This window comes from Gymnoscopelus microlampas (assembly GCF_963454915.1).
Source record: "Gymnoscopelus microlampas genome assembly, chromosome: 10".
In the NCBI taxonomy this organism is placed as follows: domain Eukaryota; kingdom Metazoa; phylum Chordata; class Actinopteri; order Myctophiformes; family Myctophidae; genus Gymnoscopelus; species Gymnoscopelus microlampas.
In genome coordinates this window covers 16,158,389-16,183,654 of record NC_139947.1, presented here as the reverse complement: position 1 = coordinate 16,183,654, position 25,266 = coordinate 16,158,389, and the positions used below count along the sequence as shown (strand labels likewise).

General features: G+C 42.0%; 1 protein-coding gene across 4 annotated transcripts in view; it reads left to right on the top strand.

Annotated features, from left to right (window-relative positions):
• rap1gapa (RAP1 GTPase activating protein a) overlaps positions 1 to 25,266 on the top strand; it is a 73,033-nt gene that overhangs the window by 2,973 nt on the left and 44,794 nt on the right. For all 4 annotated transcript variants that reach the window (XM_084070308.1, XM_084070307.1, XM_084070306.1 and 1 more), the window contains exon 2: positions 11,768 to 11,803. In XM_084070308.1, coding sequence (XP_083926434.1) covers positions 11,768 to 11,803 — 36 coding nt within the window. The remainder of the gene's footprint in view (positions 1 to 11,767; positions 11,804 to 25,266) is intronic.

Here is a 25,266-nt window from a genome sequence, read left to right as displayed (position 1 = left end):
GCAGTCAGCCAGTTCAGTCGTATTCTACATTAGACTCTCTGTGTATCTGCTTTTATAAATTGTTAATGCAGATCATCATGAAATAAACAGAGCAGCGGCCTGCGTCTTCTGGGTCTGGAGCCTCTCTCTCTCTCTCTCTCTTTCTCTCTCTCTCTCTCTCTCTCTCTCTGTCACTCTCTCTCCATGGCTTCCGGGGTATAAGATGCTCAGGCGCTGTGCACAAACATGAGTTCTCAACACTTTTGCCTTTTGTGTGCATGGAGAGAGAGAGAGAGAGAGAGAGAAAGAGCGAGATAGTGTTCAATAACAGTATAGTAGAGATAGAGCTCCATTGTTTGGAATGTGGAGCATGCCAGCTCCACATACTGTGATCAGCTGATGGGAGAATGGGTTTTCTTCATGTAAAGAACACTGTGCATTCTAAGGGTGTTTACTAGTACCAATGGTTCTTTGGCTTGTTGGAATTGTTCTATAAAGGACTATGTAGCCCACAGAGAATCTGATAAAGGAATAAGGATTGTTTTAATATAGTTTACTAATAGTTGGCCTAAATCTGCAATCCATAACATGTATCGAATATTACAGTGGGCGTTGTTTCGCGTGACACCGACAAAGGCAAAAGTTTTTTGTTGGTGATTAGAACCGCAAGGTCCATTCAAGACCATTCAAGTGCATTTCCTACACAGAAAAATGCTGAGTGGTAAATGAGCTCTGAAAGTGTAAAAGAAAAAGAAGAAAATCTGTTACAGGTCAATTTGTACACTAGAAGGGTTCATTTAAAGTCATACTGTGTAACATTCATTTTTGTAGTCTGTTGTGGCTCCATTGCCATTACAGCGTTTTTCTCATAGACAGATTTTTTTAAGCCACTAGTTCAAATCCACTATCTTGGAATTTCCGGTCCCAAAAAGCAACCGGAAACTAACTAATGCTATTGGGTGGAAAGGCAGAGAGGGTGGCTCTTCACTCAGTAGAAGCAGTAGAAGCTTACACTACTATTATTATCATTTTAATATTAATGGGACCATAATTTACAAAAACGCATATAATGATAATTGATAGACTTTAACCCATTAAGACCGGGAAAGTCTATACGTTGTTGTACCTTTAAAACCAGGAAAGAATCTGTCATTTTAGATGTTGCTATTTATGTAGCAACATAATTTATTTTTTTGGGGCGGTGTAACCGCCCCCTATAAGTGAGTTTTGGACACTGACCAATCCTGCACCGTGATTGGCCAATAGTCTACAACGCAGTCTACACCCCTAACCCTTCCACAGTCAATGCAAATCTATACTTTTGCAAAGTCAGCCAATCACATTACAGCTAGTGTCATCACCACTAGCTGTAATGTGATTGGCTGACTTTGCAAATTCAGGACTGTGAATGGCTAGCGAAACACATGACACATGTGCAGCCCTATGAATAGCATTTTTTAAGTGAGTCATGTTGTGATGACCACACACCGCCCACTTCACACTGGGTGTGATTTTTTTAATACAAAATAGAAGATTTTCTGAAAACTTAGGTCAGGATTTAGAAGGTGTTTTAAAAATCAGCCTCAGGTCTAAATGGGTCTAAACTAGCGACTGAAGTATTTATGACAATGTTGGTAATAAAAACAAGCATTAAGCCTGGTCAAATAAATACCCATTGAGTTTAATGTCATGAATCGTCTTCTGCAAACAGCAGGAGGGGAAATAGCGACACCCTCCTAAAGAGGCCATTAATGAGCACTGCAGCGTTTTCCTGATTTCTGCTTCATATCCAGCGACGGAAACTTGCCGCCTGGTTTGTCTACAGAGAAGGAATGCTGAAAAAGGAATGCTGCAGGGTCCTAGCGGCAGAGGACATTTTGGAAAGCTAAAATCCATGAAAAAATAAATTTTCAATAGCGTTTAGAGAAGGTGTCAAACATATTTATATGGAATGATTATTGTGAAAAATATACCAGTGAAAGTAACTTTTGTTTAATTGAAAAAGTTACACGATATGACTTTAATACTCACAGGGTTTGACCGTGGTGTAGGGCAACCAGAGGACTCATCATCATGTTCTATCCAATCAGGCCTCCTTCACGCTGAGTGTCATTAATTGTCATTCATGTTCACAATGACAATGGCATTTGCAAGGACACTCAAGACAGAGTGTAAACACCTCTGTTGTTTTAGTTGCTTCAGCTTCTCCTTGTCGTGCATCCTCGTTTCTCAGAATTATCCACTTGAACGCTGGCGCCTCTATTCTGCCGAACATTTGGCTGATCTGCAGAATTAATTAATTTGGTCCCCACTCCTGGGTATTTTCTGTCACTGTATATTTGCACATGCTGTGTGTGATTTGTGATCTCTGCATGTACCCATCCTAATTATTAGGAGCAGTGAGCGCTATTAATACAGCGCTCCGGGAGCAGTTAGTGGTTATGTGTCTCGCTTAGGGACACTTTGACACATAGACTGTGCATGGCTGGGGTGTGAACGAGGGACCTTCCCAGACGGCCTCTCTACGCACTGAGCTATGGCATCGCAAGACATTGTGAGCTTTTAGATCAGCTATTTTCAGCGAAGATATTTAGTAGAGGGAAGACAAGAGGGTGTCTAGTACAGTATAGCCCCCTGGGGAATTCCGGTCAATGACGTATAGGCTTTAAAGTGGTTAAAACTGAGGGTCCATACTAACATTGTTAGCTTGAAGATAGAAGGCTTTACACCTGCTGCGTTTTATTGACAACTCGGTGCTCTCAGAACAGCTCTGATGATGTCTTTGCTCTGAACAGGTGCGGCCTGTGGCTTCAGTCGTGCTGAGCTGTTTTAACGATGTAACGTGATGCTTGTTAACACACTGACCCAAGATTAACACATGGTGGGGTCAGGAATGATGTTTACAGCTTGTTGTGTGGTGAAAAGCTTAGGTGAGAAACAACGAGCTTGCGCTTTGCCAACGTCTCTCTGGATAAGGATGTGTTGCTAGACGCCGACATTGTAAGTTGTAGCTAACATTAGTTTAAACAGCAGTAAGGCGCAGGACCAGTTTACTTGCCTATTTAGACCTGAGGCCAATTCTGAAAACGCCTTCTAAATTGTAACAGTTTTCTGAAAAACTTTACATTTTTATTTAAATTAAATGAAATAAAAAAGAATGTTGCTATATAGCAACATCTAAAATGACACAGATGTTGTCCCGGATTGAAAGGTATTACAGCCTATAGATTTAACACGTTTGAATGGGTTAAGTTGTATGATGTGCTCATGACATGTACACAAACTGCTGCTCTGTGTGTGTGTGTGTGTGTGTGTGTGTGTGTGTGTGTGTGTGTGTGTGTGTGTGTGTGTGTGTGTGTGTGTGTGTGTGTGTGTGTGTGTGTGTGTGTGTGTGTGTGTGTGTGTGTGTGTGTGTGTGTGTGTGTGTGTGTGTGTGTGTGTGTGTGTACTGTGTATGTTTATAAGGTGGATAGAGCAGTGAAAAGTGTCTGTTTGCATAGCTCTGGTGTTTGTGTGTGTGCAATTGTGCACAGTAAATTCTTAGTGTTCATTTTACTCCAAAAGAGTGTACAAATGGAACCAAACAGACCTTTACGGGTCCGTTTGGTTCCATTTGTACTCTCTTCGGAGTGTGTGTGTGTGTGTGTGTGTTTGTGTGTGTGTGTGTGTGTGTGTTCATGCTGACTGTACTCGACTGTACTGTCATGTGGCATAAAAGAGAACATTCATCTTTACTGTCATTCACTGTATCAATGGTGCCATTCAGCTCACATACAGTAAACAGTCTGGAGGTGGGCGGGTTGACCCTCTGTATTGTTGACTAGTATTCTTATTATTAGCCTGGATAACAATCTGGATGTTTCAGGGCTTGAGCAGGGCTGTCTTTCACTCGCTAGTCTATTTTTAACCACATTATAGGCCTTTCTCCGAAAATGTGAAAATAGATCATGTAGGCTGATGGTTTTATTTGCGGTGAAAAGTGTGGTCCTCGGAGCACAGGTCTCCGCCAGGTCGGATTGCCTACCCAGGGCTCGCAAACTTTGGACGGCAGTCATAGCGACTTGAAATGGGATCTGAAAACGTATACATTTTGATTACATGAGCCCAGAGATAATGTGTAAAGGTTTGTGAGAGTTTTGGACAAAATCGGTAACCTCGTGTTACCAGTGTTTCCACCTCGGAGGAAAGCCTGGTATGCGTTATTAAAGTCCCGTGTGATCCGGTCTAGGCCACGCCTACTGAAAAAAAAAAAAGAGAAAAGAATTCTCTTTCCTGATTTTGCCCATCCGGTTTTGCGGTGCCGCTTTGTTTTGGTTCCCCAATCCCTATTTCAATGGAATAGAATTTCCCCGTGGGATAATACAGACGCTAAATAGTCTCCGGAAAGTACACTCACATTTATATTTAAAAAATAAGCTAAATTACACCGCATCAAGGATTTTATTAGGACAGACTTATTTTGGGGTGACGTCTTTCCGGATCTGCCCATCCGGCCACCCGATGACACGGATGACGCGCTTGGTGACGTAGGGTTACTTCCGCTCCCGACCGGATCATAGACCCGAAAAGATATGCTGCCCAGGCTACAAAATCAGTAGGAGTAGTAGCAAAAACTGCTAAATGGCTAAATGGCGTTAATAATGTCAGGTGGAAACTTAGGGGCGAAAACATAGTCTCCGGCCACACCTTTGGCCTGGCGGAGACAAAAGAATGACGTGTAATATCCACGTCCCGTATGAGTGGTCACAGAGTTCCTGGTGTGTGGACCTTATAAGCCTAAAGCGGTTAGGTGGTGCACGCACATCTAAACACGGGTGCTGGATCCGACTAAATAAGCCATGAACAAAAGGAAGCCTTTCCTGTAACATATATACCAGTCTTGTCTTTTAATATTGCTTTATTGCATTTTTTACTTTTGTATACATCTGACTGTGTTGACTGTATAGCTCAGGGAGCTTTGTTTCCATACATTGTGGACAGGTATTTTGTATAGGGTATGGACACTTATTATGTATACAAAATGTTTTGTATACATAATACATCCTCTTTCCTGATGGCCACATACTGTAGGAATAATAATGGCTTATCTATGGATCTGTCATAGACTGTGAATTCCAAATTGGGGTGTTGTCCCCAGGTGCCTTCACTCAGTGATTTGTGAATTCTGCCCTCTTTTGTCTTTTTATATGCCTGTCTCCTCACTCAGCTCAATATACCTGACGAAGGCCACATCGGCCGAAACGTTGTTGTTTTCTTTTAACCGCTCCATCTATTACATTTTGTTGGGAGCATTAAGACGGTGTGCAGAATCTTTCCTTTTGTTCAGAGCATATAAGCCTGGCATCAAAATGTTTCAAGATGTGTCCAAATATTTCACAATTTCTCTAAAAAAACAAATCTACAATGCAAGCTTGTAGATCTTCTATTTTCAAATGAAGTGCAGTATAAATAGGGTGGTTAATAGTATCCAGCTTCTATTGAAAAACATTCTCTCTGAGTGAATAACGGATGCTGATAGCAGAACGCATGCTGGTGTGGGAGTTGATTACAGAATAAACGTTATTCACAGAATACCGAATAGGCTGACGCATTCACGTACTGTAGACACACGCCTTCAGAAACCTTTCATTTTGCTGAATGTTCATCTCAAACGTCTCTCCCTCTGGACTCAATAGGCTCTTATCCACAAGTTTAGCTCAGAATGTGAGTCCCAATGTATCCCAGGGCTGTAACCGGCTCTACACAGCCTCTCTCTTGAGCTCCAGCAAGGTTTACATTGGGATTTCTGGGTGCCGAGGGCTTTAAACAGAGTGTTTGGTCATTCACTGGATGTTTTTGAGTCAAATGCAGCTTTGGGAGCAATATAGCCTACTTGAGGAGTGTCGATAACATTCACGCTGGATGTAAAGTAAATAAAATAAAACGGATTGTACCTCTAAAAATATTTGAGTTAAGGTGCAAGTTCAAAGTAATAGTAATTTAGTCCCCTTTTAGTTGTTTTTGGGGTATGTTTATTTGCACATTTGTGAAATTTGTCCTCTGCATTTAACCTATCCTAACTATTAGGCGACCGTCCGATTCCCAGACAGCCTCTCTGGCCACCTGCTTGTCTATATAGGTACAGTGAAAAGGAAGCTCTATTCATACATGTAGGAGCTGACAATGAATATCCATCATTTTTCTTCCTTATACATTTTTGTAGTTGGAACATTGGCAGTATGTCACTTTTTTTCTTTTTACGCAGGTGTGTTACACAAATGTGAACACAGATTACTGCAAGTACAGTGAACGTATTGTTCACTGTTCCAGATGTCGACATGGTGTGTTGACCAGGAGTTACTGAGGCCCGCCCTGAGCCTTCCAAAGCACTAATGTATTGACCACCGCACAAATCTGTCGCTTGCCGACATCAACTCATTACAATCTTGTAAATCAGTGCCTGTCGGGAAGCGACGCTGTTGTGCCACAGAGTATAAATTAGGATTCATACCTTTCTATAGCCTATTTCCATAGAAACCAGATGATGTTGTTTAAAGATACCCAGCTCACTGTGGAGAGGAGTAATGAAATAAATCACGTGCTGTGATGGTATATGAGCTGTAATAATTCAGCTCAGTGTCAGTCTGGTGTCAAAGAGTTTGTTTTTCTTTGATATATTCTGTCGCCAATGAGAACAACTAGTCCTCTTAGACTGTGAGGGTTAAACATTACTCATACTGTATACATGCATTGATACTAGAGCCTGACTAATATATCGGTTTGGCCAATATATCGGCTATTATTTTGACTTTTTGACGACATTGGTATTGTATGAAGCCGATGTGTTCCGATTTCAACCTTTTGAAGCTTGTAGATGTGCTATTGTTGGAAAAAACTCTTGAATAGGGCATATGTGTTTAAATAAAATACAGTTCAGTCTAGGTATGTTTATTTATTTACTACATTTCTTTTCCTTTTTTTTAAACAATATATGGGCCTAATCGGTGGTCTATGACTCTCCAAAATCGAGAATAATATCGGAACCACAATTTGACATCTGTTGGGCTAAATATGACTTATACCGAACAATTGCTTTGACACAGGCTGCTAATTGCTTACAGGCGACTTCCTTCCGTCCATCCGTCTCTGTCCGTCCGTCTGTCCATCCATCCATCATTGATTCACAGAAAAGGCCCTCTGTTTGGCTGATAATACTGAGAGTTTGTCATCGCTCACTGTAGTAATCTGCATGTTATCACAAGCTGCCCTGCCTTGTTTAGTTTCAGTCATGGAATGTCTCTCTCTCTGGAGTGATCTGTGATGTTTAACAGGAAAAAGGAGAGTTTCTTTATTGATTGTTAGCTCGCTTGTTTGATTGACAGATTGATTAACAGGCTGATTCATTGAATTGGTGTCCCTATTTTGGGCATGCCATTACTCATTATAGGCAAAGATTTTCAATTTGGGTTGACCCCCAAAATAGTGAAAATAGTAGATCTACAAGCTCACAACGTGTGGTGATGTGATGCATTGTGAGCCAAATTATAAAACAGCGGCTTAATGGTAGGGTAAGTGATTTTCTTGTGTTAAAATAAGTGTTAAAAAGCTCTACATTCTGATAGTACTCATTGCTATAGAGTGTTTGTTCAGTGACAGAGACAGAGTCTCCCTGTCTCACATTTATTTTCAGGCCGGGATAGCAATTTTATCCAATCAGGAGAGAGAACCCACACAGAATATATATTGAACAAGTGAAATTGGAAGTGATGACACAAAGAAATGAGCAGACAAAATTGGAACTTAGCATTTAAGCTGATAAATGGTTCTCTCTCCTGATTGGCTGAAAATGTGCAACCCACCTGAAACTGTACTTTCCGTTTATTAAAGAGCTGTAGCGACAGGGAAACCCCTGTTACTGAACAAACACTCCATAGCAATGACTACTTTCAGAATGTAGTGTTTTAACCATTTAACAAAAAAACGTTTTGTTTTCACCAAAAATGATCACTTGCCTACCTTTTAAGTGGTTATATCATAACCTGGAGGGTGGGGGGGGCGGGGGGTATCGTCGTGAGTTATGCTGATGGATTTCTAGAGCAAAGTTTATAGGCAATTTATTTTGCTTTAGAGCCTTTGGTTGTGGATCATGTCATATCCTGTCTGATTAAATTTAATTGGATTTCTATGAAACCTGAGAATGAGTGAGGAGGCCCACAGAATGAGAATGATTATTCTTCTCAGCGGTGTCGTGCATACAGAGACAGCTCTCTTCCGCTCACAGAATATAACTCCCAGACGAACAGAGCTGGTTTTGGTGTCACTTTGGTCGCCCAAGGACAAGTACTGCATGCATCTCGTGCGACAGCTGTGATTTATCTGCCCGTTGTTGGTGTGTCAGGCTCAGTGAACTGAGATAGACTCGGAACAACAGAATCCATCTTCGTGTCATTATGTGTCACGTGGAGGACTGCTTGTAGCCTAGTGTCACCAGGGGTTGAACATGACAGAGTCACCCTCCAGGCGACAAAGCCACCGCAGGCAACAGCAGGTCTGCTGGGTTGGGATTCCCACCCAGTGGTGGAAAGTTACTGTAACTAAGTACATTTACTCAAGTACTGTACTTAACCCATTAAGACCTGAGGCATTCTACTAATGCCTTCTAAATCAGTAGTTCAAATTGATATATATTTGGCCGCGGACCCCCATCTGAAAAGGTTTTTGTGCCAGGGACCTCCAGAAGAGAAAACTTATGTTACATTTTTTTTAATTATTCAAAATTATTCGAACACTTTGAAAAAGTAGCAGATGTACAAGGTCGCAGTGAGCTTGTATATCTGCTATTTCTTTTATAGCCAACGCTAAAATCTCAGTTAAGTACAATTTTGAGGTACTTAACTTGATTAAGTAATTTCTTCTACTCCACTGCATCTCAGAGGCAAATACACTTTTGCTATTCGAAAATAGCAGATCTACATGCCCACAACGCGTTGTGTGAGCTTGTAGATCTGGATGCCAATACTTTTGTACTTTTACTCAAGTGCTTTTACTTATAGTAGTGCATTTTCTACATTGTGGTATTGCTACTTTTACTTAAGTAAAAGTACTTCTTCACTGTACTGATTCCACAGTACAGTGAACAAACAGCCTCGCTGATGTGTTTCCCCTCTCAGTTACACAGTTTCTCAGAAAGAGGAAGTCGCTTTAGGTTTTCATGTGATTGACAAATACAGTACACCACAAACGGACATAACAATCCAAGCTATAGGATAGGGTCGCTACAACAGGAAGTGCCAAGAGCTTTTGTCCTATTCCTGGTGCTATTCCATGGTTTGAATTGTTAGGCTCCCTCATTCAATATTCTTGTGTTCTTTCACAAATGCTTTGGAAACTATTGAATGAAAACAGGATATTTTCAAACTAAGTTGCTCAACTAAGCTAACTTTCAAACGTGTGATTGTGTCGGTCTCTAGCCTATGCATTGTAATAATTATATTTTTAAATCCTCGTAGGGAAATTCGGTCTTCATTCTATTTTTAAACACATGACATGTAGGCTTGAAACACAGACCTATAGACATGCAAACACAGAGAGATCGTTGAGTCATGAGCTGCAAAGTGGCACCCAGAGGCAGTTTTAGGTGTTTGGTGCCTTACTCAAGGGCACCTCAGCAGTGCCCAAGAGGTGAACTGGCACCTCTCCTGCTAGCAGTCCACTCTCTGAATGATGGTCTTTGCTGGACTTAGCCCTCCAGTTCCCAAACCAAGTCCATAGGGACTGAGCTGCCGTCGCCCCCAATACAGACCGAACTAGAAAAGGGCGCTCTTCTGAGCGCATATCTCTGCCAGGATGGGTTGCTTAGTCAGGGCTATGTAAGTCTTGGGTTGCAGCCATCAGGACCCGAGGAAGCTGCGGGAGAAATAGCATTTAACAACATACGGTGCAACCTTTCGCATTCGTGGCGCCCACTATGGGCGGAAGTAAAAGTGCTTTTGGAGGTGCACGCTCGTGTTTTTTGGCCTACTGGGAGTGTGCATGAAAAGTTTTACGCTGATCAGCCCAGTGGTTTCTGAGATTTGCTACACACAGAGACACACAGACACACACACACAAACGGGAGCAAAAACACAATCTCTGCGTCCCGGCCTTCCGGCCTGGCGCAGATAACTAGACTGTGAGGCGTCGACTTGCTCTATTTTCAGACTAGCTTGCCAGATTCCTGGGATGTTGCTGGGTAATGATTCCATAGAACATGCAGACTTAATACCGGCCAATGAGACGTCTTCAGACAGATGAGTAAGAGCTTTGGATTCCTGTGAGTCCGCTGGGACAAGGGGTGGGACGGCGGACAGAGACTCAGCTGTGTCTGGATGGAGGGATGGATGGATGGAATGGGATGTGGTTCTGGCTAACTGGATCAACAGTGACACAGCTCTGTGCTTTGAGGAGGACATCTGAGAAGGTGTCCTCGGCAGGGGGGAGAAGGTTAAATATGAGATCGGATGCATGACAGAGCAGACAGCTGCAGGAGGTCTGTGAGATGATTCAAATAGCCGGCCCCCGCGGCTATTGCCAGAGATAAGCCTGAGACCCTGCACTTCTACATGTCCTTGAGGGTTTTTGTTTCTTTATTATATTACATCATTTCTCATTTGTTTATTTATTCATTCATTCTTTTGCTGTTATCATTTCATTTATATTATAAAGCACTTTGTAACCGTGTTTTGATAAATGCTCTGTAAATAGAGTCATTATTATTAGTAGTAGTAGTTCCATGTGGCACAGCATCAGTGCTGGAGACCTAGAGTCTATGCTGCACAGCAGTATGTCTATGGATGGACTCTCCTACAACTTGTATTTGCTCATTTGTGGTGGATGTCTAAAACCCAATATTACCCAAATTGTGATGCATGGTTTTCTTGATGGTGAGCAGCAGTAGCAGTCATGGTCAGCAGTCCATCATAACTTTTATCCATCAAGTGTGGGACTGTTTCTTTTGCACACACAGTGCCATCTAGTGGTTTACATTGAATTGTACACTCACCCAACTGTTAGAAGGCGGGCATTATCTGGTTGTCCAAAAGAACAAATGAACTAACACTTTGAACACTTTCAAACCACTCCTGTTCAGAAGCTGTTTACCACTTTCAACCTGGCGACATTTCATTATATTTATCCAAATATATCAGCACGGTATTATCTTCTCATCCCTGGATATGCTACTTGAGCAGATTCATTCATTCATTCACTTATTCATTTGGTGGAAGTCTGACTCCCTGTATACACCCTTGCCTTCCCTCAGTTCAGTTTAGTTTATTTTTATTTTGAATGGTATACTTACTACCTTCTGGCTTGTTACTTGTAATCACAAACCCACAACAACAGAATACTCATCTCATTCTCACTCTTCTTCCCATCCGCTTCAAATCCCACCAACGGATAAGCAGAAACACAGACTTTGTCTCATTTTGGAATGGCAGCTTGTTATCTGTCTGCCTGCCTGCCTGCCTGCCTGCCTGCCTGCCTGCCTGTCTGTCTGTCTGTCTAAAACAAATGCACATTGATCTATCATAAACAAATGCATTGATTTTAATCTCCGACCCTTTTATCTAGACTTAGCAGTGATGTCTCGACAAGCAGATTGTTGCTATTATCGAACCATCCGTTTTTAGCATCATTAAACAAGCTGCACACTCACACACTCAACATATTGATGAATATTTCATAAAAATATACGTGTAGTGTGAAGTAAACACTGATTTTATGAGCTGTTTCTCTGGACTCAACATGTTTTTTTTCTGCACGTTTTCAGACTGGACAAGACATTCACCAGGGCCAGGAGCAGATGGTGAGTTATCGTTTGTCTTTGATCCTGGTCAGATGAGGTCAGGAGATGCATTTGTGAGCGAGCTGTTGACAAACGTTTTTTTTGCCAAGGTTTTCCTCCTGCAGAAGAATGTGTGCAGTGTGTTTGCGGTGTGTTGTAAGTGAGATGAATGAGCCACTGAGAGCCAGAATGGATGTAGCCCCCCTCCCTCCCCTCCCGTTGCCACAGTAACTAATGGCGGGCATCTCTGCAGTGTTGGCAAGGTTAGGATGGTGCTGAGAGTGTTGCTGTGTGTGTGTGTGTGTGTGTGTGTGTGTGTGTGTGTGTGTGTGTACAACACGTGAAGCCTAGATTCAGAGCTGAGCGAACAGTCCTGCTGGCAATTGTGGAGCCTGACCGATATATCGGTTTGAGTGGTATATCATTATTTGACTCTTTTTGACTACATCGGTTTCGACAATTATGCAGCTGATGTGTCCCGATTTGTAACCTTTTAAAATGTTGTTTGTTTCAAAAGTAACTGATCTAAAAGCCTGTTGTGAGCTTGTGTATTTTATATTGTACTTCTTTGCTTGTTCATTGTATAATTATAGTTTAATATTCTTTTCATACTGAATACTGAAGTTTAATAAATATGCTTAATACATTTTTTAATTAGACTCAATTGCACTAGACTAGAGGACACACAGTGTGTCACAGTAGAGGACACACAGTCTGTCACAGTAGAGGACACACAGTGTGTCACAGTAGAGGACACACAGTGTGTCACTGCACTAGAGGACACACAGTGTGTCACTGCACTAGACTAGAGGACACACAGTGTGTCACTGCACTAGACTAGAGGACACACAGTGTGTCACTGCACTAGAGGACACACAGTGTGTCACTGCACTAGAGGACACACAGTGTGTCACTGCACTAGAGGACACACAGTGTGTCACTGCACTAGACTAGAGGACACACAGTGTGTCACTGCACTAGACTAGAGGACACACAGTGTGTCACTGCACTAGAGGACACACAGTGTGTCACTGCACTAGAGGACACACAGTGTGTCACAGTAGAGGACACACAGTGTGTCACTGCACTAGAGGACACACAGTGTGTCACTGCACTAGAGGACACACAGTGTGTCACAGTAGAGGACACACAGTGTGTCACTGCACTAGAGGACACACAGTGTGTCACTGCACTAGACTAGAGGACACACAGTGTGTCACTGCACTAGACTAGAGGACACACAGTGTGTCACAGTAGAGGACACACAGTGTGTCACTGCACTAGAGGACACACAGTGTGTCACAGTAGAGGACACACAGTGTGTCACAGTAGAGGACACACAGTGTGTCACAGTAGAGGACACACAGTGTGTCACAGTAGAGGACACACAGTGTGTCACTGCACTAGAGGACACACAGTGTGTCACTGCACTAGAGGACACACAGTGTGTCACTGCACTAGACTAGAGGACACACAGTGTGTCACAGTAGAGGACACACAGTGTGTCACAGTAGAGGACACACAGTGTGTCACTGCACTAGAGGACACACAGTGTGTCACAGTAGAGGACACACAGTGTGTCACTGCACTAGACTAGAGGACACACAGTGTGTCACAGTAGAGGACACACAGTGTGTCACTGCACTAGACTAGAGGACACACAGTGTGTCACAGTAGAGGACACACAGTGTGTCACAGTAGAGGACACACAGTGTGTCACTGCACTAGAGGACACACAGTGTGTCACTGCACTAGAGGACACACAGTGTGTCACTGCACTAGACTAGAGGACACACAGTGTGTCACTGCACTAGAGCAGTGGTTCTAAACCTCTCGAACCCGAGACGTTGTGAGCTTGTAGATCTGCTATTTTCACAGTATAGCTGTGGAAACCGAGTCAAACTAAATGGAATGCCTCAACTTATTCCTAGTGCTTGTCAGGGTGTGTGTGTGTGTGTGTGTGTGTGTGTGTGTGTGTGTGTGTGTGGGGGGTTCAAATATGAATATTTTGGGTGGGTCATGGCCTGAAAAGGTTGAGAACCGCTGCACTAACCGCTGCTGAGTATTTCCAATTGTCTATACTTTTACTTCTACTCCACTACATCTCAGAGCATATTGTACTTTTACTCCACTACAATTATTTGAAAACTTAGTTACTAGTTACTTTGCAGATATATATGATTATGTTATAAAACATACATTGACCACTTTATCCCTATTTTAAACCTTTATCTACAAGCTCACAATGCGTCGCATTGCGACTACGACACAGCTATTTTCAAACATTTTACTACTTTTACTTTTGGTACTTTAAGTAGATTTTGATACCAATACTTTTGTACTTTTACTCAGGTACATTTTTAATTCCGGACTTGTACTTTCAACAGAGTACTTCTACATTGCAGTATTGATACTTTTACTTAAGTAAAACATTTGAGTACTTTTTCCACCACTGCTGCAGTCTCATCATTTCTGCCGGCCGGGGTCCACCTGGAATACAGATCCAGATGGATCCATAGTTGTAGCAGAGGCCCAGGCTGCTAGAGCAGGCCCGCATTACTCAGCAGTAAACTGGGCTCACGTGCAGAGAGAGCAGTCTGTCTGTCTGTCTGTCTGTCTCTCTGCCTGTCTGGACCACTGCTGCATCAGGACTGACAGAGCGACTCGGTGCTACGCAGAGGGAGAGAGGAGAGGGAGACGGGACGCCGGAGGAGAGGAACGAGTCCGGCAACAACGCTAAGAAACCGTAACAGGGCAGAGCTGTGAAGAGATCTTAGGGATGTGAAGAGAGATGAGAGGAGCAGAAAAGAGGAGTGTGGAACACAAAGGGATCAGGGAGATGGCGTCCGTACCGTTTAGTGATGATGGTACATCTTCACGTTACAGCGAGTCAATGAGACAACTGTCATTTCCTGTTTATCGGCGGTCAGTCCTACACTCTGAGCGTGAGTGATAATCCAATGCACGAATCCTGTGCGTCCTCGTTAAGCTACTTCCTGTTTTTATATACATGGATCAGAACCTGAAACAGCGAACCTGTGGCTGCTGTAGGATGATGGCATCTGTCACTGTCATTGATACGTCGAACAGTTTAACAGAAACAGCATTTTTTATAGAAAAAAAGATCCTGTAGGGAATTGAATTGAAAGAGAAAAGTGTCAGGTAAGAAAGTCGCTTTTCTGGTTCCGACGTCTGAAATTACCTTTCCGAAATGGGCAGAAACACAGAAACACTGAACACGGAAATTGAGATGAAGTTTTCCTGCCAGCATGCTGCAGAGTAAGACCCAATCTGTCAGGAAAGTAGAACAGCAGGACTGCAGAGTGAAAGCACAAACCAACACCATGCCTTGCTCACCTTTCAGAATTGGCAGGCCAAGGAAATTCTGGTGAGTTAACGTTTTTTAACCACTTGAACCGTATATGTACTTCATTGACCGACCGGGGTCCCCCAGGGGTGTATACTTGGTTGCCTCCTTTTTTTTCCAATTCTCTTCTCACCAAAAATAGTCAATCTACAAGCACACAACTCGATTCGTTGTGGGCTTGTAGGCCTATTTCCGTCCAAGTCTAGGAGGCGAGGATTCATGTGGTCCACCTGTATGAATACCATTATGACTGTTAAACAGTGGTGGAAAAAGTACAACATTTTTTACTTAAGTAAAAGTGTCAATACTGTGATGTAGAAACACTCTGTTACAAGGAAAAGTCTGGTAATAAAAATTTACTTGAGTGAAAGTACAAAAGTATTGGCATCCAAATATACTTAAAATACCAAAAGTAAAAGTACTCTTCTTTCACAACACGCTATCAAATGTCTAAAATGTATAAAAATCTTTTGAAAATAGCAGATCCACAAGCTCACAATGCATGCATCCCAAGTTGTGAGCGTTGTGAGCTTGTAGATCAGCTATTTTCAAATAGCCAAAGTTTAAATTGGACTGAAGTGGTTAATGTATGTTTTGTAATAATAATCAAAATCTACAAAGTAACTAGTAACTCAAGTTTTCAAATAATTGTAGTGGAGTAAAACTACAATATTTGTCTCTGAGATGTAGTGGAGTAGAAGTAAAAGTATTGAAAATTGGAATTACTAAAGTAAAAGTACCTCAAAATTGTACTTAAATACAGTACTTGAGTACATGTACTTAGTTCTGTCAGGAACTCATGAATGCATAAAGGACATCTCATGAAGGATAAGATATTTTTATTGAATTGAAAATGAGCAATATATTTATTATTTGGCAATGAATTGGATCTGCTTTTAGGTACTCCGATAAAGCGCATCTCCCAACCATAGGGACTCCGAATCCCCCGTACAGAAACAGCAGATCCAAAACTACAGGTGGTAGCTGGGGTGGTGGAGGGTGAGCAGCATTTGTTTTTAGCAAGACAGCAGTGGTGAGAGCAGCAGCATCAGCATGAGCGCAGCAAAAGCAAGCAGGGATGAGTAGTGCAAACTTCCAGTTAAATAGAGCGGTCTGAGAATGAAATGAGCGTGTGAATCGGATGAGTGGATGTGAATGTGGAGCTGAGGCGGCCCAATGGCCGGCCGCCAACAACTGCACTGAGTTCCCTGGCAGAACTTGCTCTGCGCATGTCTGTGCCAAGCGCGACGCTCATTTACTTTCCACCGTCTACTGGTAAAGCAAACCGCTAAGTGTAAAAGCTTATTATGATTAGGTATGTGAAGAGCTATTGTGTCATTATCAACTGGATGGATAAGAGCACAAAGGACCTAGACACTGTATGCTAATCTAAAGAGCACCATTCCTACTTTTTAAGGAGTGGGCAATCAAAGATACTTATGTTTATCTTCATTATTCTATTATTTCATTGTTTTCCCTTTGAGGCCTTGTATTCTCATTACAACAGGCCATTATCTGAGGTGTAGATCTCATTAATGAATTGCACTTCATTGTTTCAATGGCTGACATTTATCTGCTCTGTGACCAGTGCTGTGTTTTCTTGCTTTCCTCTTAGTGATGTAACCCGCCGTTCTATTACTGTAATATCATCCCTCTGATCCCTCACAGATTTAATCAGTAGAGCCCGACCGATGCCAGATCTCTGTTTCCGATACCGGTTTTGGACAGTCCTAGACCTTTGTTAACTGATGTTTTGATTGGTATTTTTTTGTTAAGAAAAAGAAAAAGAAATACATGATAAATAAATCTTAAAAGAATTTTAAAAACTTATATTTGATTAAAGTTTCTGTCTGAGAACATTTAACTTATCAGCGAACACATAAATAGAAAAAAGACCCCACAAATATGTTTTTGATAGATAAAAAATGTAAATGAAGAATCATATTAAACATGTCATGATGCTATGCATGAAAATTGAAAGATTTAAAGGTAAAACAAATCGAGACATATTTATCCTGCATAATTGCCGTAATAATGACCGTGAGGTCAGGCTCTTTTAATCATCTCTAACAACCCTGTAAATGTATTCCTGCTGTGGAACAGGGAGGCTGACTTCATCTTTTTTTATGCATGCAGCGTCATGGAGTGTTCGCCAGGGTTTTTAATGTAATCTGCATGTCTGGAATGCAGCACAAGTACTATTCCATTCTCAGAGGGCTGCTGGTAGAACCGTACGGACTATAGATTCATTTTCACCATATACATGCACCCGGGCCGAGGGCACTAGTATTGCCAGAAAAAGATTTAATTAACTTTTCAAGTCTGAGCTTTTATGATCATGTCTGTTCCCATCGCAACACTTCTGCTACTTGTTATTCACAACTTCTGTTGGTTGTGAATAACGCGCTGATGTATTTTCTTCTTCTCCTGGCCGAGTCGTGCGCCTCCCTGTCTCCACTCTCTCCTCAGGAGGCCAGTAATTGGTTGTAATCCTTGTCTTACTAAGCTTTACGGATGGTGGGGGGGGTTCAGGGTGGATGAATGATGCTGAGGTGTTGTATAAGAGACACACATACACACTCGCACACACACACACGCACGCGTGGCATGCATTCGGGTCGGGTAGTGGTGGTGGTGGGAGATTAGTGTTGCATACTGTCGTTGTGTAACTTCCTGTCCATTTATTAGGAGAACTGGTGCAGTGAGTCCAGTGGTCCAGTCAGATTCCAGCTCACCCGTGATAATACTAAGAAATAATCATTTTTAAATCTCTTTTGAAACCTTATTTATTTTACCACACACACACACACACACACGCACACACACACACACACACACACACACACACACACACACATGCACACACACACACACACACACACACACACACACACACACACACACACACACACACACACACACACACACACACACACACACACACACACACACACACACACACACACACACACACATTTTGGTGTGTGTAACCTTGTTGGTGCTTGTTTAATTGTACAGTAGTGTTGCTGTCTTGTTAAATCTTGCGCAATTTGCTTCTCCTTTTCGAAAGCACTTTGTAACATTGTTAAGAAGTTTATTATTATAATGATAGGTAATAATAATTATATATGTATATATATGATACAGTATATTATATGTGATTTATGATATGATTTGATATATTATATATGATAAAATATGATATATGATATTATATGAGATATGATAGAGCTGTAATCAATACAGACAATGACAGATTAAAGTGTTGCGGGCTCGAGGCATGATGTATTGTAATAATGCTGTCCATATTGCAGGTCTATTTCATATGCCTGTCCCCTGTCTGCACAGTTGAAAACACGTTTCAAACACTCCTCACTCACGGCAAATAATTGTCAGGTGTCATTCAGAATCATGCTCCTTTATTTTCCGCTCACAGCATTTGTGCACGGTCGCCTGAACTGTGTTGCAAACCGTCAGGCCCAGTCAGCCGAGACTGTCTCTTCAGGTCTCCCCCTCTGTCTGTCCAAATACAAGCACCAAAGTCAAAGTGACAAGCCTGTCCCTTGGTTCTGTCTGACTCAACAGTCCAAATATGAAAGTGTGAACAACATTAACATCCATCCGGCGCTGGCATGGAATGTCAACATCAAAGAGACTCGGATGAAAGCAGGTGGCTTAAGGTTGAGACAGGTGCCAGGAAGCCTTGTCAGGACATTTCATTCTGACACTCGTAGGAAAACCATGTATTGCAATGATATTGCACTGAATTTGGAGGTGGGGCTCTGCTCCTGTTATACTACGGAATAATCTGTGCAAGCACGACGCACAGATAATAACATTCACATGAAACATGAAAAGTGGAATTGGAAACTCCTAGGGCAGAACCTAAACATACACATACATTAAGACATACATACAATATAACTCATTATATATGAGAACTAATGCTGCTACAGGAGGAGGCTGAGGAGGCGGGGGGAGTTTGATCACTGATAAGCTGTCGTGGTAGCAACGAGAGCTGTTGAACATGGAAGAGTGAATGTCGGTCTGTATTCCATGCATTTGCATAGCAACGTCCTTGTTCATGGGGGCATTCACGGGGACTACTTGCTTGTAGAAATGATTCTTGTCGTTAAATTGTAATTAATATTTGTCATAATTGCAAATAATAGTAATAATAATTGTAATTAATAACTGTTTTAATTGGATTATGTCAGATGTTCCTGTTGCCTTATTTGATAAAAACTTTAGAAAAGCAATAAGCCACACAAGACCGTGGTTTAATGCGATGTCAGCTTGCAGATCAGCTATTTTCACAATTTTATATTATATTATATTGTTTGACAATTTGGCTAATATTTGACCAGTTTTTATAGTATAGTTTGTCGATTACTTTTGATGCAGTAATGGTCTTTTTGTATTTAATTTTTTTAGGTATTAAAATGGTCTTAAGTCCTTTTTATTGTCATCTGAGTACCACCCCCCCAAAAATCATGTGGGCTGACCCATACAGTAGGTTGAGAACCACTGATGTTGAATGACAGCGGTCATGCTATGTCACTCTTCTAGGATGTTGAATGACATGTTGAATGACAGTGGTCATTGCTGCGTCACTCTCATCTATAGGATGCTGAATGACAGACAGGTGGTCTTGTGGAGAGCATGTGTGTTAAGCCATCTGAGAGCACATGCTGAGAACATCCGGTTCTGTCCCCGTCATGACTTCCTCTTGGGTTGGCAGATTAAGACCTCTGCCCTGGGATTACAGATGTAATCCATTTTCCTGCACTACTGTACATGCTGCTGAGCTCTTGTGTTTAATGTTGTTGTACTGTATGTTGATTGACAGGCGGGATATCGGGAGCTTGGGCTGAAACAAGGCGGGAGTAGGTGGATTCCAGTGGTGTAGTAACTAAGTACATTTACTTAAGTACTGTATTTAAGTACAATTTTGAGGTAATTGTACTTTACTTGAGTATTTCCAATTTCCAATACATTTACTTCTACTCCACTACATCTCAGAGGCAAATATATAAAATACTTTTGTTCTTTTACTCAAGTACATTTTGAATTCTGGATTTTTACTTTAAACAGAGTATTTCTATATTGCAGCATTGGTACTTTTACTTAAGTAAAGAATTTGAGTACTTTTTCCACCACTTTTTATTTCAAGGACCTGGTTAATTTAATAGTTACAAACAGTCACAAACCCGAAAGGGTCTATTTCAGTGGTTTTCAACCCTTTTCATGCCAAGGACCCCTAAATTGATATACATTTGGCCGCAGACCCCCATCTGAAAATGGTTTGTGCCAGGGACCCCAGAAGCAAAGATTTGAGTTAAAAATGTTCGCTTTTAAAAATATGTATATTCAAAGATATGCACACATATTCAAGATTTTTCAAAGCTTGTATATCTGCTATTTTCTAAGTGGTTAAAATGATTGTGACGCTATGTTAACTTATTTTGCAGGGGACCCCCTGGTATCCCCCCAAGGACCACTGGTGGTCCCCGGACCACTGGTTGAGAACCATTGGTCTATTTGGTTGCTAATTATCGATAATTTACCTGGGGACTTCCCTGGAACACCCCCCAGGGACCTCCCAGGGCGGTCCCCGGAACCCGCATTGAGAACCAGAGGTTCAGAGATGCACATCTACATTGACTGGTGGTGATTTCCCCAGAGGCTCGGGTTTCCTCAGAAATCTGGAACAGCTGCGCTGTGTGTCGCCCGAGGTGTGAATTGGGTGCCGCCGGTAGGGAGGGGGTGTGGGTGTGGGCGGGGGGACGACGACCTTTATTCAATAACAGCTGCTCTACCTGTCCGTTTCAATGCATACTGAAGGAACAGGCCAGCTGTCGCTGCTGGAACAGAGTCCATCATGATTCTCTTCACGCAGCTTAGACCCTGTACAGACAGTTTCATTATTTATCATGTTTGGCATGAGGTGGACTATATCATTTTTGCTCCGAAGTTATATTTTTCTCCATGGGTACCATGAGAGTGGCTATTTTCACTATTTCTGAACAGTTTTGAGCGTTTTTTATGTTTGCCTATAATGACATGCAAAAAAAGGGATGTCAGATTGAAAGTGGTTAAAGGGGATCGTGTAAGTGTTTTATTTTGTGTTAAAATCAGCGTTAATTAGCTCTATATTCTGATGGTAATCAAGTCATTGCTATAGAGAGTTTGTATAGCAATGTAAGTAACGTGGGTCTCCCCTCTCTTTAGTAAACTGAAAATACTTTTCCAGAAGAGGAAACGCATAGGATACAGTAACAGGATTGGAAGTGATGAAACAAGAAAACAAATGCGCAGACACAATTGCGCCACTATGAAACTGAAGCTGATAAATTATTATTATTACCTGAACATGTATTTTAAAAAGCTGGAGAGACAGGGAGACCCCTGTTACTGAGCACTCTATAGCAATGATTACTAGAATAATGAATGATAGAGCTATTTAACACTTACCTTATAATACCATGATCAGTTATACCCCTTTTAACCACTTTCAGCCTGGCATCCATATTTTGTTGTGAGCTTGTAGATCTGCATTTTTCCTGCAGTGCGACTCCATCGTACGACAAAGTTGAAGTGGTTAAAAGGCCTCTCAAAAAACAGTTCAATGTGGACTTTAGAAGCCTCTCACATTAATGTGTTTCTGAATGCTGTCCAATATTGACTTTTGTATGAATGTTATCGTAGGTGGTTTCCCACTTCAAGGTCACAACGACCAGAGAAACAGTGTTCCTGTCCAAACCACATGAAGTCGGCTGTGAAGCAGATTTCTCTAATGTGACCAGTGTTTGAAAGTACTTTTACTCAAGTAATTTACTAAAGTACAATTCTGAGGTTGTTTTTTTTTACTTGAGTATTTCCATTTCTAAGCTTCTACTCTGCTTAGGTCTCAGAGGCAAATATTGTACTCTTACCACTACAATATTAATTGTCTTATTTAACAGTTTTAGTTACTAGTATTTTTTATTATTAATACAAAACATGCATTAAGTGATAAATTATTATGTATTGTATTTAATGTTGTTAAATGTTCCGGGTTCTAGTTCAGCCTGCTGTTCCTATTAATGGTCCAGAAGAAGTCGCTATTTCAGCTTCTACCGGTCTCAAGATATAATCTCAATACAACTGGAAGAGGTTTGGGGCGGACTTTATACTTGATTTTATTACCTTAGTAAACCTTTTCATAAACACCTTACGTTTTCAATCACTAGTTTAAAGTCTTTTTTAAATCATCATGATATGTGTTTAGTAAATTATGGTCCCACAGTGGTTGATGCGGTATAATACGCGGTTGCTAGGGTCTAATATGCAGTTGCTGTGGTAAAACAATGCTTGCTAGAGTCTAATTGGCGGTTGCTGGGGTTTAATAGGCGGTTGCTAGGGTCTAATGGGCGGTTGCTATAGTAAAACAGTGGTTGCTAGGGTCTAATAAGTGGTTGCTAAGGTCTAATATGCCGTTTCTATGGTCTAATATGCGGTTGCTATAGGGTAAAACGGGTGGTTGCTAGGGTAAAACAGTGGTTGCTAGGGTCTAATAGGCAGTTGCTAGGGTATAATAGGTGGTTGCAAGGGTATAATATGTTGTTGCTATGGGGTCTAATCAAATGGTAGCCAAAATGTCCTAAGTAGGCCAAACGTTGTAGAGTTGGAACAGAGTTTGTAGCTAAATGTATGAAGGACTAGTTAGGGGTAAAAAACGGGCAGAATAATAAGTATATAATAATAATAAATAGTGAAGATAACATCATTGTGGTTCTTCATCCACCAAGTGAATGACATGACTTCATGTGAAACCGATAAAACATCCTGAATGTCGTGATATTTTAAGAAAAATGAACAAACACTGATGAGCAGAGTCTGATGAAGGGCATGTACCCCGCAACGTCATAGCACTTTAAGGGTGCAATAAATTATGTTTTTTTAAACGGAGCCCATCAGTGTGCGAGCAATTGTTCATTTTTCTTAGTTTACTGTTTTATTTTTCGCTCAGCACCGACACAGGGTATGAATGTGCACGTCTTTCTATTCTTTTCATGGAAAATGCAGCCTAATGGTAACAGAATGATCAGCATATCACTATTCTTGAGTCGTTTCACTAGGCCCTAGGGCTTAAATATTCTGAAAAAGAAACTTTAATCAAATTGAAATTGATTTCAAATTGATTTCAATTTGCACTTTTCCCCCCTTTTTCTTTTTTTTTTTTGGGGGGGGGGGGGGGGGGGTAATCAGTGGTGTAGACTTCCGAAACCGGGATCAGCATTGGACCCGAAAATCTGTCATTGGTTGGGCTCAATTTTCCGCCACACAGTCAATCATCCTTCCATTTGTGTGTTTGGCCCGGCTCCATCTGGGCTGATGGGGTTGGAGGAGAAGAAGAACAGGTCAATTCCAGGCTTTATTACTATGATAATTCATAGCACAAGTGTTCCCCTGATCTCTGGTGATTGGATGACTCGGAGGGGTGGGGCGGGGGGTGGCGCGGCTGCAGCTGATGATAGTTTACGACCTGTTTGGAACAAATTGAAGTGTCCAAACATTGGAAGTCCTCAATGTCATTATAGTAATGAGCAATGTCACAGCACTGCAAGAGCATGGAGGACACATCTGGTCTGAGATGCATCACAGCTATTGGTGCTTATGACGGTTCATGTTAAAGACGGGGTGCCGTGATTTTCAGTGACCCCCCCCCCCCTAAAACATAATCATCAGGTATTATGGATTTTTTTCAAAAAAGTGTACAGAAATTGTTAAAATTATGTTTTTATGTGGACACGCCTCCAGTTCATTAAGTATACCTGGTTCTCACCTTAGCACCTCCTCCACCACCTTAGCACCACCCACCTGTCCTAGTCCCTCCTCCTCATGCCCACACCTGTTGTGTTATGATAATGGGGGGAGGGTATATTTTTACTATGTCACTAAAGGGCTGTTTTTCTATTGGCACGTTTGACCCTCAAGGTTTCAGCCTCCAGGTAGAAACTCAAAATAGTCAGAGAAGACATAAAACACCATAAAAACACCACCAAGGGGCTTAATGAAGTTCTATCAACCTCATCTCATCATCTCATTGGCATCTGTCAGTCTCGAGAGACCATGGAGTCGCGCCCCGGACAGTGCCTCCACTGCTCCTGGTGCAGTGTTGGGTGTGGCTGAACAGACCTATGCAGGATTTACATTCCCTTCCACACTTCATACAGGGGAAGACTGATGCTGGTCTGTCTGTCTGGCTTTGAGCCCCATTTTTTCGCCTCAGTCTCTTCGCCACGGACTGCTGGGCAAGCGTCTCTTCAAACTTGAAGAGACCGTCCTGAATAATCCGTTTCCAAGCCGTTCGATCTAATGCTGCAGCTTCCCAGGTGTCCAGGTCGATGTTCAGGGCCTTCAGGTCTCTCTTGCAGATGTCTTTGTAGCGCAGTTTAGGTCTACCTATGGGACGTTTTCCCTGAACTAATTCTCCATAGAGGAGATCCCTGGGAATCCGTTCATCATCCATCCTCACCACATGACCGAGCCAGCGCATGCGTCTCTGTTTCAGAGTGCTGTACATGCTGGGGATTCCAGCACTCTCCAGGACGGTGTTGTTTGGCACTTTGTCTTGCCAGGTGATGTCCATAATGCGTCTAAGGTAGCGCATGTGGAAGGCATTAAGTCTACGTTCCTGCCGAGTGTGTAATGTCCAGGACTCACTGCCATACAGGAGGGTGCTCATGACACATGCTCTGTAGACCTGGATCTTGGTTTGCTGTGTCAGCTTACTGTTGGTCCACACCCTATTTGTAAGTCTGGACATGGTGGTAGCTGCTTTGCCGATGCGCTTGTTGAGCTCCTGGTCACTACAGAGCGAGTCAGAGATTGTCGAACCCAGGTACACAAAGTCGTGGACAACCTCCAATACATAGTTGGATATCCTGATGTTAGGTGGTGAGTCCACATCCTGTCCCATGACCTGTGTTTTTTTCAGGTTAATTGTAAGTCCGAAGTTGTGGCATGCCTCGCTGAAGCGGCTCATGAGCTGCTGTAACTCTTCAGCTGAGTGGGTGGTGATTGCTGCATCATCTGCAAAGAGGAACTCTCTCAGGCACTTCACCTTAACTTT